The sequence below is a fragment of the Lagenorhynchus albirostris genome, chromosome 9 (assembly GCF_949774975.1).
Source record: "Lagenorhynchus albirostris chromosome 9, mLagAlb1.1, whole genome shotgun sequence".
NCBI lineage: Eukaryota > Metazoa > Chordata > Mammalia > Artiodactyla > Delphinidae > Lagenorhynchus > Lagenorhynchus albirostris.
In genome coordinates this window covers 79,049,147-79,067,146 of record NC_083103.1, presented here as the reverse complement: position 1 = coordinate 79,067,146, position 18,000 = coordinate 79,049,147, and the positions used below count along the sequence as shown (strand labels likewise).

At 35.7% G+C, this 18,000-nt stretch overlaps 1 protein-coding gene across 2 annotated transcripts in view; it reads right to left on the bottom strand.

The window, feature by feature from the left end:
* The window catches only part of DYNC2H1 (dynein cytoplasmic 2 heavy chain 1), a 372,064-nt gene that overhangs the window by 199,421 nt on the left and 154,643 nt on the right, over window positions 1-18,000 (bottom strand). For both annotated transcript variants that reach the window (XM_060157926.1, XM_060157925.1), the window contains 2 exons: window positions 16,940-17,063; window positions 1,364-1,527 (listed from right to left, as the gene is read on the bottom strand). In XM_060157926.1, the coding sequence (XP_060013909.1) occupies window positions 1,364-1,527; window positions 16,940-17,063 (288 nt within the window). The remainder of the gene's footprint in view (window positions 1-1,363; window positions 1,528-16,939; window positions 17,064-18,000) is intronic.

Sequence of the window (18,000 nt, the reverse complement as noted above, 5' to 3'; positions counted from 1 at the left end):
TGTATAAAAACTATGGAAGCAAACATTTTTAATGGTAAGTAGTCACAAAAAGAAATAGTTGCCTTACTTAAAATACTATATTAAAATCACAATGAGATACCACATCACATCCACTAAGATGGCTATAATTAAAAAGACAAATGATAATAAATGTTGGCCAGAATGTGGAGAAAGGGGAACCCTCATACATTATTGGTAGGAAAGTAAAATTGTGCAGCTACTTTGGAAAACTTTGTCTATTCCTCAAAATGGTAAACATAGAGTTACCATAAAACTCAGAAATTCCACTAAAAAAGCATTGAATTGTAAACTTTCAAGGGGTGAATTGTATGATATATGAACTGAATCTTAATAAAGCTGTTGAAAACTGCTATGTCAAATTCTTCAGTTTGAAACTTTAAAATAGGAAATGACATTTGCATGTCATAAAATATATTAATTCGAAATCTATTGTATAAGCATGTTCATTCAGTTCTTGTTAAAGTAATACCTAAATAGCCCTTTTCAGCAATTACTGTGGAGATCTTTTATATAGAAGAAGCAATTTGTCAATTCTGCCAAGCTCTGAGTAATCTGTACATTGTTTTATTTATGAGAAGTATCATCAAGCCAATCAAAAGACATTGTTCATAAAAATATGCAGTGAGTCATCTAGTATGGTAAGAAAAATATTTTAATAGCAGAGTTTTAAAAATTACAATAAAGTAAAAACCATGGTAAATATACATGCTATCATATAAATCAAAAGAGAAAAATATACTATTGTTAGATGGTAGAAAACAGGATGATACTAAAAAAGTCAACAGGATATCTTTAAAGAGGAAAAATGAGTAAGGGAGTGTATAAGTAAAAATCTGTACATGAAAATCATTTTGTAATTCATGTAATAACTATAAACTATAATAAGCCATACACAGATAAAGTAAATTCAAACATGCAAATGCTCTAAGTAAAAAAAAAAAAAAATGTTGGATTTGGAATCAAAGACCCTCACCTAGCTGAATAAGTCAATAACTGCAATTTTAACATTTAAACTTCAGTTTTCACAGTTAAAAAAAATAAAGTTGCTAATCTTAACATGTATGATCCTCCATTTCTCAAATTCTAACAAATATGACAGACGTAGACTGTAAAATTAAAGTTATACTGGAAGAAGCAGCAATTTGACATTAGCAACAAATATACAATTCTAACACTAATGGAAAATGAAATAAACCCAAATGTGTTACTGATTTGCAAGTATATTTTCAAAATCATGAGTTTAAATGCTAATCAGTTTAACAAAACAGCTTCCCACTCAAAATATTTCATTAGTAAACAAAGATACTAAATATTTCTAAGGCAAATGATTGTCCATATATACCTGTCCTCGTAATCCACTTCTTGTTGTAGTAAAGTTAACCTCAGTAACGATGGAAGCTGCATCCGGTGGAATAAAGGGATTTGGGTTTCTTGTTGACAAAAAAAGGCGAAATTCTTCATTGTAGTCGATAATTTTGTCACCTATTTGTACCACATAACGTGGTCCTGTTTTTTCAAAATGACATAATTAGTTGGCCGGAATATTCTGTATTTTGCTACATGACATTAAAAAATATAATTTTCTAGTACTTCTAAATAGTTTTTACTACAGGCTTTTCGATACAGTCCAAAATACAGCAACAGCAAGGCCACCCAAAAGACTATTAACGAGAATGCTCTACTGATCAATCAGCACTTATGCAAACAAGGATAAATAATATTCATTAAGATAATCCTAGGATACTGAAGCATCAAAGGAATATCTACTTATATTCAATATAGTTTTAACATTAACTATATGTTTGATATTACCAATTTTTCTGAAATGTTTGATTATAGATGACAAAAATAGAAACTCTTATTAATTATTCTCTACTTCAAAATTCATCAAAGTGTTTATTGTACTAGTATTTAAGATGTAACACTTGAAAACAGAATGACCTGGTAAAAACCTGGAATTAACAACGTATGAGTAATTGCAAAGAATCCATTATTAACGTCAAAAAAGATTTATTCAGACTGCTGTACACAGGTACTTTGCAATAAATTAAACTGAGAAAAAGTAAACTTCTGCGTCACAAAGGAGTTTTTTTATATTCTAATATAAAACACAATTATATTAATTATACAACATATACAGAAAAATCAATCAACAATTACATGCATTACTTATGATTTTAACTGATAAAAAATAATTTTTTAGGTAAAAAATATATATTATCAAGGATTATTTTCTAATGTTAAGAAAAACAATGTAATGAATTTTTGAGAATCCTAGAATAGATTTTAAAATTTACTTAACTTTTTAAAGTTAATGTGAAAAGAATTCAATATGTACTTTATGAAAGAGGATATGTAAATGGTTAAAAAACAATATCAAAATAATGCTGAACTTTAACCATTATTAGTAAAAAACAAATTTAAAGGTTCAATGTAATAACTCTACATCAACTAGAATGATTCAAGAAAATGCAAGCAGGATAAATGCAAAGAAAACTACTTCTAAGGACATCATAGTAAAACCACTGAAAATCTATGACAAATGCAGCACAACAATAATGCAAAGGCAGGTATTGAGTATATGGAGTTAAAGACCAATACTGGAAAAGTTTCAAAGTATTTATATTAAAAAAATAAGTCACAGACGCATACTGTTATACACAGGGTAGCCATTAAAAACTACCAGGTTAATTAGAAAACTACATTAGTTATTGCACGAATTGGTTAACTATACTGCAAACTGTACTACAAACTGTACTACAAACTGTACTACAAATATTAAGACTGCCATGGTGAATAAAAATGCAAAACCAAATGATACACTGTTTATGAGAAACACACTTTATAAAGAAAACCAACAGAAAATTGAAAGTAAAAGAATGGAAAAATATACCATGCGAACACCAATCCCCAAAATTAGTGTAATCATTCTAATGCCAAATTCTACAACTTGAGATACTTCTAGAGACAAAAGACAGTTGATAATGATAAAGAAAATAACCAAACAGGAAGACAGCACATTCCAAATATGTATGCATCCAAACACACAGCTTCAAAATATTTAAAGTAAAAATTGACGGAACTAAAAGAAAAAATTCAAAATCATAGAGACTTCTTCTCAATACATGATAGAAGAAATAGAAATAAAAAGTAAAGGTATAGAAAATCTGAACGTTACTATTAACAAACTTGAATTAATTGACTTTAGAGAAAATTAAAATAACCAAGAGCAAAATTTACATAATTTTCAAGTGTACACGGAATATTTGTGAAAATTAGCCAATGCCAGATCATAAAAAAAGCTTCAACAGGATTAAAAAACTGAATACAGAATAAGTTTTCTGACCACAACAGAGATAAGCTAGAAACCAATCCCAAAAGGGTAACTAGAAAATATCTAACTCCCTGGAAATTAAACAACAAAAGCAATGAGTAACTTATGAATTAAAAAAATACAAACCAAAACTTGTGGTATGAAACTGAAGAAGGGCTTAGCAGAAAGTTTATAGACAAAAAAAATGCATATATTAGGAAAAAGAAAATAATGAATTATCAATACTTTGAATTTCTATTTCAAGAATCTAGAAAAAAGACAACCAAATAAAATCTAAGGAAAATATTAAGAATAAAATAAATAAAAAGCAAAAATTAAAAATACAATAGAGAAAATCAACAAAGTTAAAAACTGGTATTTTGAAAAAAATCAGTAAAATTGATAAACTGACCTACCAAAGAAAAAGAGAAAAAAATTATCAATATCGAAAAAAAGACACATTATTAAAAAACTCTCAGAAATTTTAAAGTTATAAGAATATTATATGAAAACACACCAATATATTTGACAAATTAAATGCAATAGACAAACACCTAAAATAATTAATCTAACTTGATATATACACAGAATATAGATTACAAACAAAACTAAATTAACTCAGGGAGAAGAAATCAAGATGGCAAAGCAGGAGGATACAGAACACATCAAAAATATGTCTACGCGTGAAACAGTTCTCACTGAAAGCTAACTGTAGGCTAGCAGAACTAGAAGATGCATATAGAATTGGGTATAAATGGATGAGAAGCTATTAGGTCTGGACCTGTGCCCCTAGGAGGGGACTCAGAAGAAGAATGATCACACAGACAGAGATCCTCTCTAGGGAGTAGGTGGTTTGAGTCACAAATTGGGCACCCTTGTCAGACACTGAGAATGTGAGTCTCCTTGCTGTTTGGAGGACTGGGGGAACTAACAGGAGGGCTGTGAGAAGCCTGGACTCCATTCATGAGGAGCACATCCTCGCTTGCTTACTTCCAAAAAAGGGCGGAGAGGGTGGACTGAAACTGCATGGGTGGCTGACTGGTTTCCTGTGACTGCTCCAGCACACATCCCACTCTAAGTCTAGCAACTGCTCCAGCCTCACTGGGGTGAGGGCTGCTACAGCTGAGCAGAAAGCTCAGCTGTGAGAAACAAAAGCAACACAGACCTAAAGTGTGTCTGAGCAGGGTGGGAGCAGCCATTACTGATGCTTACACAGGCAGCACATTAGAGCAGCCATGATTTCTGTCTGTGGTCAGACAGCCACAATTCGCACCCAGACCAATGCCAAGTGCCCATGCCAATCCCTCTTGCCCGGGCACTGCTCCCCTCCTGGGCAAGAATGCTGGTGCTGGGATTGAGGAGAAAACAGATTTCAAGGGAATGGAGCCAGCTCAGACCCAACCCTCAAAACTTCTGCTCCACACTATTTACAACAGCCAGGACGTGGAAGCAACCTAAGTGTCCATCAACAGATGAATGGATAAAGATGTGGCACATATAGACAATGGAATATTACTCAGCCATAAAAAGAAATGAAATTGAGTTATTTGTAGTGAGTGGCTGGACCTAGAGTCTGTCATACAGAGTGAAGTAAGTCAGGGAAAAATAAATACCATATGCTAACACATATATATGGACTCTAAAAAAAACCAATGGTTCTGAAGAACCCAGGGGCAGGACGGGAATAAAGACACAGACACAGAGAATGGACTTGAGGACACTGGGAGAGGGAAGGGTAAGCTGGGACGAAGTGAGAGAGTGGCATGGACATATATACACTACCAAATGTAAAACAGATAGCTAGTGGGAAGCAGCTGCGTGGCACAGGGAGATCAGCTCGGTGCTTTATGTCCACCTAGAGGGGTGGGACAGGGAGGGTGGGAAGGAGACGCAAGAGGAAGGGGATATGGGGATATATGTATACGTACAGCTGATTCACTCTGTTACACAGCAGAAACTAACACAACAATGTAAATCAATTATCCTCCAATAAAGATGTAAAAAAAAGAATCCAACAAAAGAGAGAGAAAAAAAAAACAAAACTTCTGCTCCAGCAACTTGGGAACAGACCCCACCCCGTACAGAGCAGTGATGGCCACTGAGCAGAGAAAAAGCCCCAGCTACACCTGGCTCTGATCTAACAACTCCATCTCCAGCCTCCTACCAAGGTGATAGATGCCAGCAAACCTGAGGAAAGACATGTTCTGTGTTCACATCAGATTCAGCTCTCCCACAAAAGCCACTGGGCACAAGCAGACTGTACCACACAAAGGCACCCATTAAAGACTGCAATAGGCAACAGTTTCACCTAATTTCATAAAGACAGAGAAAGTTAAGCAAAATGAGCAGAGGAATTTGTCTCAATTGAAAGAGCAAGAGAAAATCCCTGACAAAAACAACTAATGAGACAGAAATTAAAAATTTACCAGATTAGGAGTTCAATGCATTAGTAATAAAATATGCTAACCGAAGCAGGGAAAAGAATAGCTGAACACAGTGAGAATTTTAATAATGAACTAGAAAATATAAAAAAGAATTAGTTAGAATTGAAAAATACTGTAACTGAAATGGAAAACACAATAGAAGGATTAACAGCTGACTAGGTGATACCCAAGTACAGAAAAGTGATCTGGAAGATAGAATAATGGAAATAACCAAATCAGGAAAGGAAGGGAAGAAGGGAGAAAAGGAAGGAAGGAAAGAAGGGAGGAAGGAAGGAAGAAAGGGAGGGAGAGAGGATGAAAGAAAGAAGAACAGTTTAAGGGATCTCTGGGACAACATCAGTTGTACCAACACTGCATTATATGGGTCCCAGAGGAGAAGAGAGAAAGAACGGGGTAGAAAATGTATTTGATGAAATTATAGCTGAAAACTTCATAAACCTGAAGAAGGAAACAGATATCCAGGTACAAGAAGCACAGAGGGTCCCAAACAAGATGAACTAAAAAGACACACACCAAGACATATCATAATTAAATCAGCAAAAGTTAAAGAGAAAATTCTAAAGGCAGCAAGAGAAAAATGAAGACTCTCATACAAGGGAACCTAAAGAAGGTTACCAACTCATATTTTTGCAGAAACTTTGCAGGCTAGAAGGGAATGGCATGATATACTCAAAGTGCTGAAAAGGAAAAACCTGCTAACCTACAATAGATATACAAAAATTAGAGAGAAAGAAACACAAGCATACCATGAAAGGAAATCATCAAACCACAAAGGAAGAATCTAAACGAAGAAAAAAACGAACAATAAAGAACTCAAAACTACCAGAAAACAGGTAACAAAATGGCAATAAGGACATACCTATCAATAATTACTTTAAATGTCAATGTAATAAATATTCCAATCAAAAGACATAGGGTGGGGTTTCCCTGGTGGCGCAGTGGTTGAGAGTCCGCCTGCTGATGCAGGGGACGCGGGTTCGTGCCCCGGTCCGGGAAGATCCCACATGCCGCGGAGCGGCTGGGCCCGTGAGCCATGGCCGCTGAGCCTGCACGTCCGGAGCCTGTGCTCCGCAACGGGAGAAGCCACAACAGTGAGAGGCCCGCGTACCACAAACAGACAAACAAACAAACAAACAAACAAACAAAAAAGACATAGGGTGGAATATTGGATTAAAAAAGACCCATCTATGTGCTGCTTATATACAATGGAATATTACTCAGCCAGAAAAAGGAATGAAACTGAGTTATTTGTAGTGAGGTGGATGGACCTAGAGTCTGTCATACAGAGTGAAGTAAGTCAGAAAGAGAAAAACAAATACCTTATGCTAACACATATATATGGAATCTAAAAAAATAAAAAATGGTCAGAAGAACCTAGGGGCAAGACAGGAATAAAGATGCAGACCTACTAGAGAATGGACTTGAGGATACGGGGAGGGGGAAGGGTAAGCTGGGACAAAGAGAGAGAGCGGCATGGACATATATACACTACCAAACGTAAGATAGCTAGCTAGTGGGAAGCAGCCGCATAGCACAGGGAGATCAGCTCAGTGCTTTGTGACCACCAAGAGGGGTGGGATAGGGAGGGTGGGAGGGAGGGAGATGCAAGAGGGAAGAGATATGGGGACATATGTATATGTATAACTGATTCACTCTGTTATAAAGCAGAAACTAACACACCATGGCAAAGCAATTATACTCCAATAAAGATGTTAAAAAAAACCCCAGAAAATTAATTAATTAATTAATTAATTAAAAAGACCCATCTATGTGCTGCTTACAAGAGACTGACTTCAGAGCTAAAGACACACTAACTGAAAGTGAAGGGATGGAAAAGAGATTTCACGGAAATGGAAATAACAAGAAAGTAGAGGTAACAATACTCATATCAGACAAAGTAGACTTTAAAACAAAGTCTATGACAAAGAAGAGCATCATGTAATAATAAAAGGATCAACACAAGTACAGGATGTTACACTTGTTAACGTGTATGCACCTAATACAGAAACACCTAAATATATAAAGCAAATACTAAGAGACATAAAGGGAGAAATTGACAATAACAGAATAGGAGGAGCCTTTAACATACCACTTACATTAGTGGACAGATCATCCAGAGAGAAAATCAATAAGGAAACAGGGTCTTAAATGACACCACAGGCCAGTTGGACTTAATAGATATCTACAGGACATTCTACCCCAAAAGAGCAGAATACACATTCTTTTTAACTGCACATGAAATGTTCTCCAGGATTGACAATGTGCTAAGACACAAAACAAGTCTCAACAAATTTAAGAAGACAGAAATTATATCAGGCATTTTTTCTGACCACAACAGTATGAAACTAGAAATCAGTTACAGGAAGAAAACTGGGAAAAGCACAAATATGTGAGGAATAAACAACATGCTACTGAAAAACCAATGGGCCAGTGAAGAAATTAAAGAGGAAAACAGGAAATACATTGAGACAAAAGATAACGGAAACACAACTTTCCAAAATCTATGGGATGCAGAAAAAGCAGTTCTAAGAGAGAAGTTTACAGCAATGCAAGCCCACCTCAAGAAATAAGAAAAATCTCAAATAAACAACCTAACCTATCATCTAAAGGAATTAGGAAATGAAGAACAAATAAAGTCCAAAGTCAGCAGAAGGAAAGAAATAATAAATATTAGAAAGGAAATAAAATTAAAGAAATAAAATTAGAGACAAAAAAAACAATAGAAAAGGTCAATGAAAGCAAGAGCTTGTTTTTTGAAAAGACAAACAAAATAAATAAACCTTTAGCCAGGCTCATCAAAAGAGAGAAAATGCAAATAAACAAAAGAAGAAATGCAAGAGGAGAAATTACAGCCATTATCACAGAAATATAAAAAATAATAAAAGAATACTATGAACAGTTATATGCCAACAAAATAGACAACCCAGAAGAAATGGACACATTTCTAGAAACATATAACCTGACAAGGAAGAAAGGGACCATCTGAACATACCAATTACTAACAGTGAAATTGAATTTGTAACAAAAAACCTCCCAGCAAATCCAGGACCCTCCGGCTTCACAAGGGAATTCTACCAAACACATAAAGAAGAGTTAATGCCTATCCTTCTCAAAGTATTCCAAAAAAGTGAAAAGGATGGGACACTCCCAAATTCATTCTATGAGGCCACCATTACCTGGATAACAAAACCAGACAAAGACACTACAACAAAAGAAAATTAAGGGCTAATATCTCTGATGAATATAGATGAAAAAATCCTCAACAAAATATTAGCAAACCAAACTCAATAAAAAATAAAAAGGATCATACACCATCATCAAGTGGGATTTATTCCAGGGATGCAAGGGTCAATACTCGCAAATCAATCAATGATACATCACATTAACAAAAGAAAGAATAAAAATAACATGATCATCTCAATAAACACAAAAAAAGCACTTGACAAAATTCAACATCCATTCGTGATAAAAACTCTCATCAAAGTGGGTTTACAGGGAGCATATCTAAACATAATAAAGGCCGTTTATGACAAACCCATGGCTAACATCATACTCAATGATGAAAAGGTGAAAAGAAAGCCTTTCCTCTCAAATCAGCAATAAGAGAAGGATGCCCATCTCACCAATTCTATTCAACATAGTATTGGAAGTCCCAGATACAGTATTCAGACAAGAAAAAGAAATAAAGAGTATCCAAATTGGAAGGGAAAAGTAAAACTGCTACTATCTGCAGATGACATAAAACTATATAAACAAAACCCTAAAGTCTCCACCAAAAAACTGTTAGAACTAATAAATGAATTCAGTAAAGTTGAAGGACACAAGATTAACATACAGAAATCTGTTGCTTTTCTATACACTAACAATGAACTATGAGAAAGAGAAAGCAAGAAAACAATCCTGTTTAAAATCACATTAAAAAGAATAAAACACTGAGGAATAAACTTAACAAAGGACGTGAAAATCCTACTCTGAAAACTATAAAACATTTAAGAAGGAAACTGCAGCTGATACAAAGAAATGGAATGATATTCCAATGTCTTCAATTGGAAGAATTCATATTGTTAAAATATCCATAGCACCCAAAGCAATCTAAAGATTCAATGCAATCTCTATCAAAATACCCATGGCAGGGCTTCCCTGGTGGCGCAGTGGTTGAGAATCTGCCTGCCAATGCAGGGGACACGGGTTCAAGCCCTGGTCTGGGAAGATCCCACATGCCACGGAGCAACTAGGCCCGTGAGCCACAGCTACTGAGCCTGCGCTCCACAACAAGAGAGGCCGCGATAGTGAGAGGCCCGCACACCGTGATGAAGAGTGGCCCCCGCTTGCCGCAACTAGAGAAAGCCCTCGCACAGAAACAAAGACCCAACACAGCCAAAAATAAATAAATTAAATAAATTTTAAAAAAATATCCATGACATTTTTCACACAACTAGAACAAATAATCCTAAAATTTATATGGAACAACAAAAGATCCCAAATTTCTAAAGTAATCGAGAAAAAAGAACAAAGCTGGAGGTATTATGCTCTCAGTCTTCAGAATATACTAGAAAGTAATCAAAATAGCATGATACTGGCAGAAAATCAGCCACACAGTTCAATGGAACAAAATAGAGAGCCTAGAAAGAAACCCATGCACTTATGGTCAATTAATCTACAACAAATGTGTCAAGAATACACAATGGAGGAAAGACAGTCTCTTCAATAAGCGATGCTGGAAAAACTGGACAGCTACATGTAAAAGAATAAAATTAGGACATTTTATCACACCATATATAAAGTAAATTCAAAACAGATTAAATGTAAGATCTAAAAAAATAAAACTCCTAAAAGAGAAGGCAGAATACTCTTTTAGATAAGTCATAGCAGTATTTTTTGGATCTGCCTCCACAGGCAAAAGGAAAAAAAGCAAAAATAAACAAAGAGACCTAATCAAATAAACAATGAGACCTAATCAAATAAACAATGAGACCTAATCAAACCTAAAAGCTTTTACACAGCAAAGGAAACCATTGACAACACAAAAAGACAACTACTGAACAGGAGAAAATATTTGCAAATGATATGATCAATAAGGGATTAATATCCAAAATATATAAACAGCTCATATAACTCAACATCAAAAAGCAAACAACCCGATTAAAAATTGGGCAGGAGACCTGAACAGACATTTTCCAAAGAAGAGATGCAGATGGCCAACAGGCACATGAAAAAATGCTAAACACTGTTATCGTCAGAGAAATACAATCAAAACCACAATGAGCTATCACCTCACGTCTGGCAGCATGGATATCATTTAAAAGACCACAAATAACAAATGGTGGCGAGGATGTAGAGAAAAGGGAACCCTAGTACACTGTTGGTGGGAATGTAAATTGGTACAGTCACTGTGGAAAACAGTATGGAGGCTACTCCAAAAACTAAATATAGAACTACCATATGATCCAGCAATTTTACTGCTGGGTAAACTTCCAAGGTAAACAAAAACACTAATTTGAAAAGTATATGTACTCCAATGTTCATAGCAGCATTATTTACAATAGCCAAGATACAGAAGCAACCTAAGTGTCCATTAATAGATGAATGGATAAAACAGATGTGGTATATATGTATATACCACATATATATATTAATATATATTGAAAATATATACATATACACACAATGAAATATTACTCAGTCATAAAAAGAAAGAAATTCTGCAATTTTCAGTAACATGGATGAACCTAGAGGGTATTATGCTTAGTGAAATAAGTCAGACAGAGAAAGACAAATACTCTATATTGCCACTTATATGTGGAATCTAAAAAATAAAAGAAGTCAAAGTATATAACAAAACAAACAGACTAACAGAAATCAAACTAGTGCTTACCAGTGGGGAGAGAGAAGGGGAGAAGGGGAAGACAGGGGTATGGTATTAAGAGATACAAACTACTATGTATAAAATAAATAAGCAACAAGGATATACTGTACAACAGGGGTCCCCAACCCCTGGGCCGCGGACTGGTACCACCTGAACCATCCCCTACACCCTATCCGTGGAAAAACTGTCTTCCACGAAACCAGTCCCTGGTGCCAAAAAGGTTGGGGACAGCTGCTGTACAGCACAGGGAAATACAGCCACTGTTTTTTAATAAATTTAAGCGAAGTATAATCCATAAAAACATTTAATCACTATGTGTACACCTGAAACTAATATAGTTTTGTAAATCAACTATACTTCAATTAAAAATTATTCAGTTAACTAATTAGTTAAAACATAAACTCAGTTTAAAGGGTCTCAGCTCGGGTATACCGGCAACTTACAATGAAAGATAGATCACCATGGGAAACTGCACCTTGTCTCAGTAAAAAGGTATTCAGAGATGCTTTTTATAGAAGATGGACTTAACACTGGGTGATTTCAGAATGGTTCAAAGAAAGTGCGGTTTTGCTGGGGAATGGATGCTATCAGAAAGACCAGACAATTCTGATTTGTATCAATAATTTTGTTGATATCTAGGAGGTGTCAGAAATGGTGTCAGACTAAGCTATATGGGTAAAAAAGCAGAAGTCACTCATAAGAGCAGGGAGAAGAGGATGTTTAGTTATCTTTGTGGCATGGAAGTGTCCTCGTTTTTGTGCGCTGACATGCTTATGGTCACAGAGTGACCTGCCTGTTGATGGTGTTCTGTGAAATGGTTTATGTTCAACAGGAGAGCACCATGGTCAAGCTGTAGAGCCTGGCCAGCTTCCAGCCCATAGTAGTCAGGTGCTGCTTTTTTCTTCCTCATTTATGCAATGTACAAATACAAGTAAAACATCTGTTATAAGGCAGGAATGTGGTTATCCTTGTGGGGGACAGTGGTAAACAAAGGAGTTTGGAATGCTGAAAAAGTTCTGTATCTTGATCTGGGTGCTTACAGAAGTGTATTCCATTTGTAAAAATCACTAAGCTATACAATTGTAAGTGTATCTCAATAAAAAGTGAAAATTAAGAAGTAACTGATTTTCTCTTGTAAGACTAGTCATGAAGAGGGGAGGGAAAGAACACTCTTGCCATCCTATACTATTTGATTGTGTAACCCATCAATGCATTATTCTGATATAACATTTTTAAAAATATTTCAAAATAAATGTTTTATTGTATAAAAAGACCCTTGGACATAAGTCCCTTACACTACTCTTAGAAAATATTACATGTAGAACTATAAAAGTCCAACACAGTCTTAACTGTATAAAGTCTTAATTTACATTGGTGTTAACCTACGATGGAGTTAATTTTGACTACATTTTTCTCCTGGGCACAAAATCTGTACTGTACTTTAGAGAACTGTGGAAACAGAATGATTAGGCACAAGTACAAGATTTGGTCTCACATTCTCTTTCCAGGGGAAGCCTCAACTTACATGGCTATTATTTTGGTTTCTGAGCCTGGATCAGGATTGAGTATATTTTGTTTCGATTTTTTTGGTTAACATATCTAATAGATTTGGAGCACCTGTATGTACAGATACATTAATTGGCTTTGTTTATTGTGATGCCTTGATGACTTCTTTAACAATTAGCCAAAGATACAGGCAAGATCTGCCTATAAAGTGTACCCAAATCCGGCCAATACTTATAGTTGAAAGAAATGCATCATGTTAGGAAGTGAAAAAGAAAGTTATTCTTTTTACACCAGGCAAGAGTGCTACACAATTTTATCTGTCTGGATTTCAAAATAAAAGTTGTTTGAACGTTTATTATGACCATGAAACTTAAACCAGGAAGTGGCCACCACTGCTTCCACAATGCTTGACACAGCGATGATTAAAAATATTTTGCTCACAGCAGATACTTGAACACTGCTAATGATTATTAATGATTTCTTTTTTACATTCCCCTGGGAAGAAGATGAAAATCAGTTCATCTCTTATATGCAGTATACCTTAACAGGTCCAAACTCTTCAGAAATATATTATCATCTGAATTAGAGAAATCCAAGTACCATGTGAACTGCCATATGGGTACAAACATTCCGTCATATAGGTAACATCTTGGTAATGGTCTCCACTGATAAAATTGGTCACATTGTATTGTAAACCTTTCAAGCTTAACTAACTAAAGATGATGGGACTTACATGAAGATAAACAAAAAACCCGGCCACAAAAATAATCAAATCAACATTGCTCAAGGAAATATCCCACAGCCTATTAAGAATAAACTGCTGGCTTTATAGCCACTATATACAAAGAAAGAAAATCAACAACTGAATACCTTCTTCACTTTACTAGAAGCAGCATATTCCACACCTGAAGATTTTAGTACAACCTAATAATTTATCTGGTCAACAAACATGTGGTTAAGTTTGAATGGCAGCTCCTGTAAAAGCTGCAAGTGCCAACTCTGGAAGTAATCCAAGCAGTTGTAAACCAATCCTTGTCTTTGAGCCCTATATCTTTCAGATGCACAGAATTACAGATGTCTACAAAAAAATCTCACAGATAAGAAAATCCAATGGAATGCTACAGCCATCCACTATCCATAGGTAAAACTTTTGGCAACCTATAGCATGGAATATTCTGTACAATGAACTGGCTTCAAGTAGTGCTCTTGGCTATAAAGCATGTCACCCTTAAAATAACTGAAATATACCAGTACAGAGATTCATGGGTCAGAACTGGTGAGCTAGCTTAGGGTTTCTCAACCTCAGTACTACTGACAAATTGTACTGGAAAATTATTTGTTATGAGGAGATGCCCTGTACATTTTAAAGATATCCTTGGAATAGACGCACCAAGTTGTTACAACCAAAAATGTCTCCAGTCATTGCCAAATGTCCCCTGGGGGACAAAATCACTACCATTAGAGAACCACTGGTCTAGCTGTGTTCAGGCCATTAAGCTGCCTAGACTCAACTGGGCTACCAAAGACATACCTATATGGAGAACCACCCTCTAGAAACAGATACAGCAATTAATCACAAGGTTAATCTTTACGTTGCACATACATATGCCTGTATGAAGCAGTCGTGCCTAAAGTGAAGAATTTGGTCTAAAAGAGCCAATCAAGAATGTTTAGCTATCATCTCTACTATAACTCTCGAATCCATACTCAAACCCCAGATGGAAATGAAATAACTGTAAAGGATTAGAATGATTAATAAAAATAATTTTGACATCTATTGCTAGTAAAACTTAAACTATTTGCCAACTACACTAGCCTCTCCTCCAGCAACTTCTACATAGATAGCTGGTCAAGCAGTCTTCAGCTATTTGACAGTTGCAAACTTCTACATCTAACTTCTGCCTTGGCTGAGCTACTAGGAACACAGGAAACAGAAAATTTAAAACAATGAGACTTTGACGAAGAATTGTACCTTGCTCTTCTTTTTGATCAATACATATTTGAGGGGATTTTTGAACTGCATAAATTTGAGGAGGAGGAGTACATTCCATTCCTATTACTTGTGCCTGTTTTGACATCACTATGTAGAAAGCAGTTCGTGTTGCTTAGATTAAGAACACTGGGACGTAAATGAACTTGGACACAGGCTTTGTTTTACGTCTTTCTAGGACAACCATCCTCTGTCCCCACAGGAAATGTATGACGACAAATGGCTATTCATGAGGAACTCAAAACTGCAGAAAAGGACAATCTGAAGTATACTCAAAGGGGATAACAGACTTCAACTGATGTGACGTGAACATATGCGACTCTGGACTGAAGGTGGAAAAAGTAAGGTAGGGGCAGAGGTAACGCTCTTTTCCTCAATGAAGTGAACAGAAATTAACAAATTGACCCAAACAGCCCTGAACAACTATCTGGAATAGTGTTTCACTGTGTGAACAAATCATGATGTAGAATATTATCATTTTTTACCAGATCCAATTTTAGGGGACCTTGTCAAACTCCATTCTCAGAAAATGCAGCAGATATGGCTAAAACCTAATACCAATAAGAGCTCATCGAGATATATTTAAAGAGCGCTCAAGGGTCAGCATACAGACTAAAGGGAGTCAAATCCAGATGATCCTAAAGGTTCATTTCCACCCCCTTTAAGATAGCATAGCAAGAGGTAGCTCAACAGATCTGAATTAGCTCCAGGAAAGAACAGACTGAGACCAGAGACTGAACCCCAGGAAGTAAGTCCAGGTTATATCGGCAACAGTCCCACTACTAGGGTTCTTTCCATAACATATCAATCACTGCTAGGCTAAGCATACCTATTTGTGGGATAACAGGTGATCAGTAAATAGTACATTCTTTGCTATTTCTCTGCTTTGCCCCCAGTAACTCCAATTTTCTAAACTTTGTGGTGCTAGCAAAGTGTGTGGTGTAAGTAAGTGTATGTACTTATATATAAGTACATGTCTATGACATTTTGCACAACAAGCTCTTACATAACTTTTCTAATATCAAAGTCTGGGTTAGGTACCTGCACAGAAAGGAGGTAACATAACAGTCCTAAGACCAGTATCCTTAGAGAGGCCTGCTTGCAAGGTTGGCCCATAACCATTGTATGGGAATTTGGATTTTGTTAAGGTTCTCACCATTCCCAGAATAGGTAAGAGTGGCTCACTGTGCTTAAGCTATTTGTTCAAACAATACGGTTTATGCTGAACACCTGCCTTCCTTTGGGGAGTCTGGAATTTTGCTACCTGCTAGACAGAGTGTGCTTACATAATAAGCCCCAATAAAAACTCTGGACACTGAGTCTCTAATAAGCTTCCTTGGTAGACAACTTTCATACGTGTTGTCACAACTCAGCCCTGGGGGAATTAGCACATTCTGTGTGACTCCAATGAAAGAAGACTCTTGGAAGCTTGCACCTAGGTTCTTGACTCCTGACTTCACCCTATGTGCCTTTTCTCTTTACTGACTTTGCTTTGCAACCTTTCCCTGCAATAAATCTAAGCCATGAGTGCTGAATCCCTTGAGTCTTCCTGGTAAAATATTGTTCCTGGGAATGGTGTGGGAGACCCTAACATGGTGCCTCTTTTACAAAGGCACTTTAAGTTTTTTACTTGCTGTTACTATTATATTCTGATGACATTACTATAATACAGTCCCCAAAAAGTTTTCCTCTCTTTAGATTCACTGAAAAGACCAAAAATGTCAAAGTTAGTTAATGAAGTTAATTATTTTGGATTTAAAAAGTAGTTACTCTCTGGAAACTGTCAAATATTCATTTACCTTGAGCAACCAGATCTCGTCTCAATAATGGATAAAGAACAGGTTCTATACCATCCATTTCTTGTATAATAAGGGTTTTCCCAAAACGTACTGCCAACTCAAGAGCTGTGATAAAGTTACTATCCTAAGAGAATAAATAAGAATACATATGAATTCCTTTATTACCTTAGATTTACAAAAGTCCTTACAGATAATGAATGAAGCTATTAACAGCAATAACACAAATATGTTAAAATTAATATGTATGTTAACAATACAAATTATTAATTATTGCTTTTCCAGTTATAAGTACTTGGTGATGAGTCAATTTAGTTGAATAAATTATCAAATAAATTCATAAATAATTTAAATAGACATATTAGAAAAAAAGGATTTTTACATTAACAATAAAAAAGCCTTTTAAAATTTTCTACTATGATTTCAAATTGATGCAGAAATTTTCAAATTCTACATGCAATAAGTTACTCATCCAAGTATTAATAAAAACTACTTTGGGGGCTTCCCTGGTGGCGCAGTGGTTGAGAGTCTGCTTGCCAATGCAGGGGACATGGGTTCGTGCCCCAGTCCGGGAAGATCCCACAAGCCACGGAGCGGCTGGGCCCGTGAGCCATGGCCACTGAGACTGTGCGTCCGGAGCCTGTGCTCCGCAACAGGAGAGGCCACAACAGTGAGAGGCCCACGTACCACGGGAAAAAAAAAAAAAAATAGAAAACAACTACTTTGGTTGTATTCAATATCACATTGAATGGAAGAAGAAAGACAAGACGATGAATTCTAGTAAACTTACCTTGATGTGATAGTTCTAATTACTGTAAAAAGAACCTTTAGATAAAATTCTATAACCATTCAAGAATTTTTAGGCTTTCTGGCTAGGTAAAGAGTCATTTTAAATACCACTCTAAGCCTCCAACTGTGGTTAAAAAAATTTTAAATATTTGGATAATAATTATTAAGATCTCCTACTACAACCGTAAGTGGCATTAAATATTTTATATATTATATAAAGATATTACAATTATTCTTAAACACAAGTGAGTTAGATATCCCCATTTTGTAAGTGA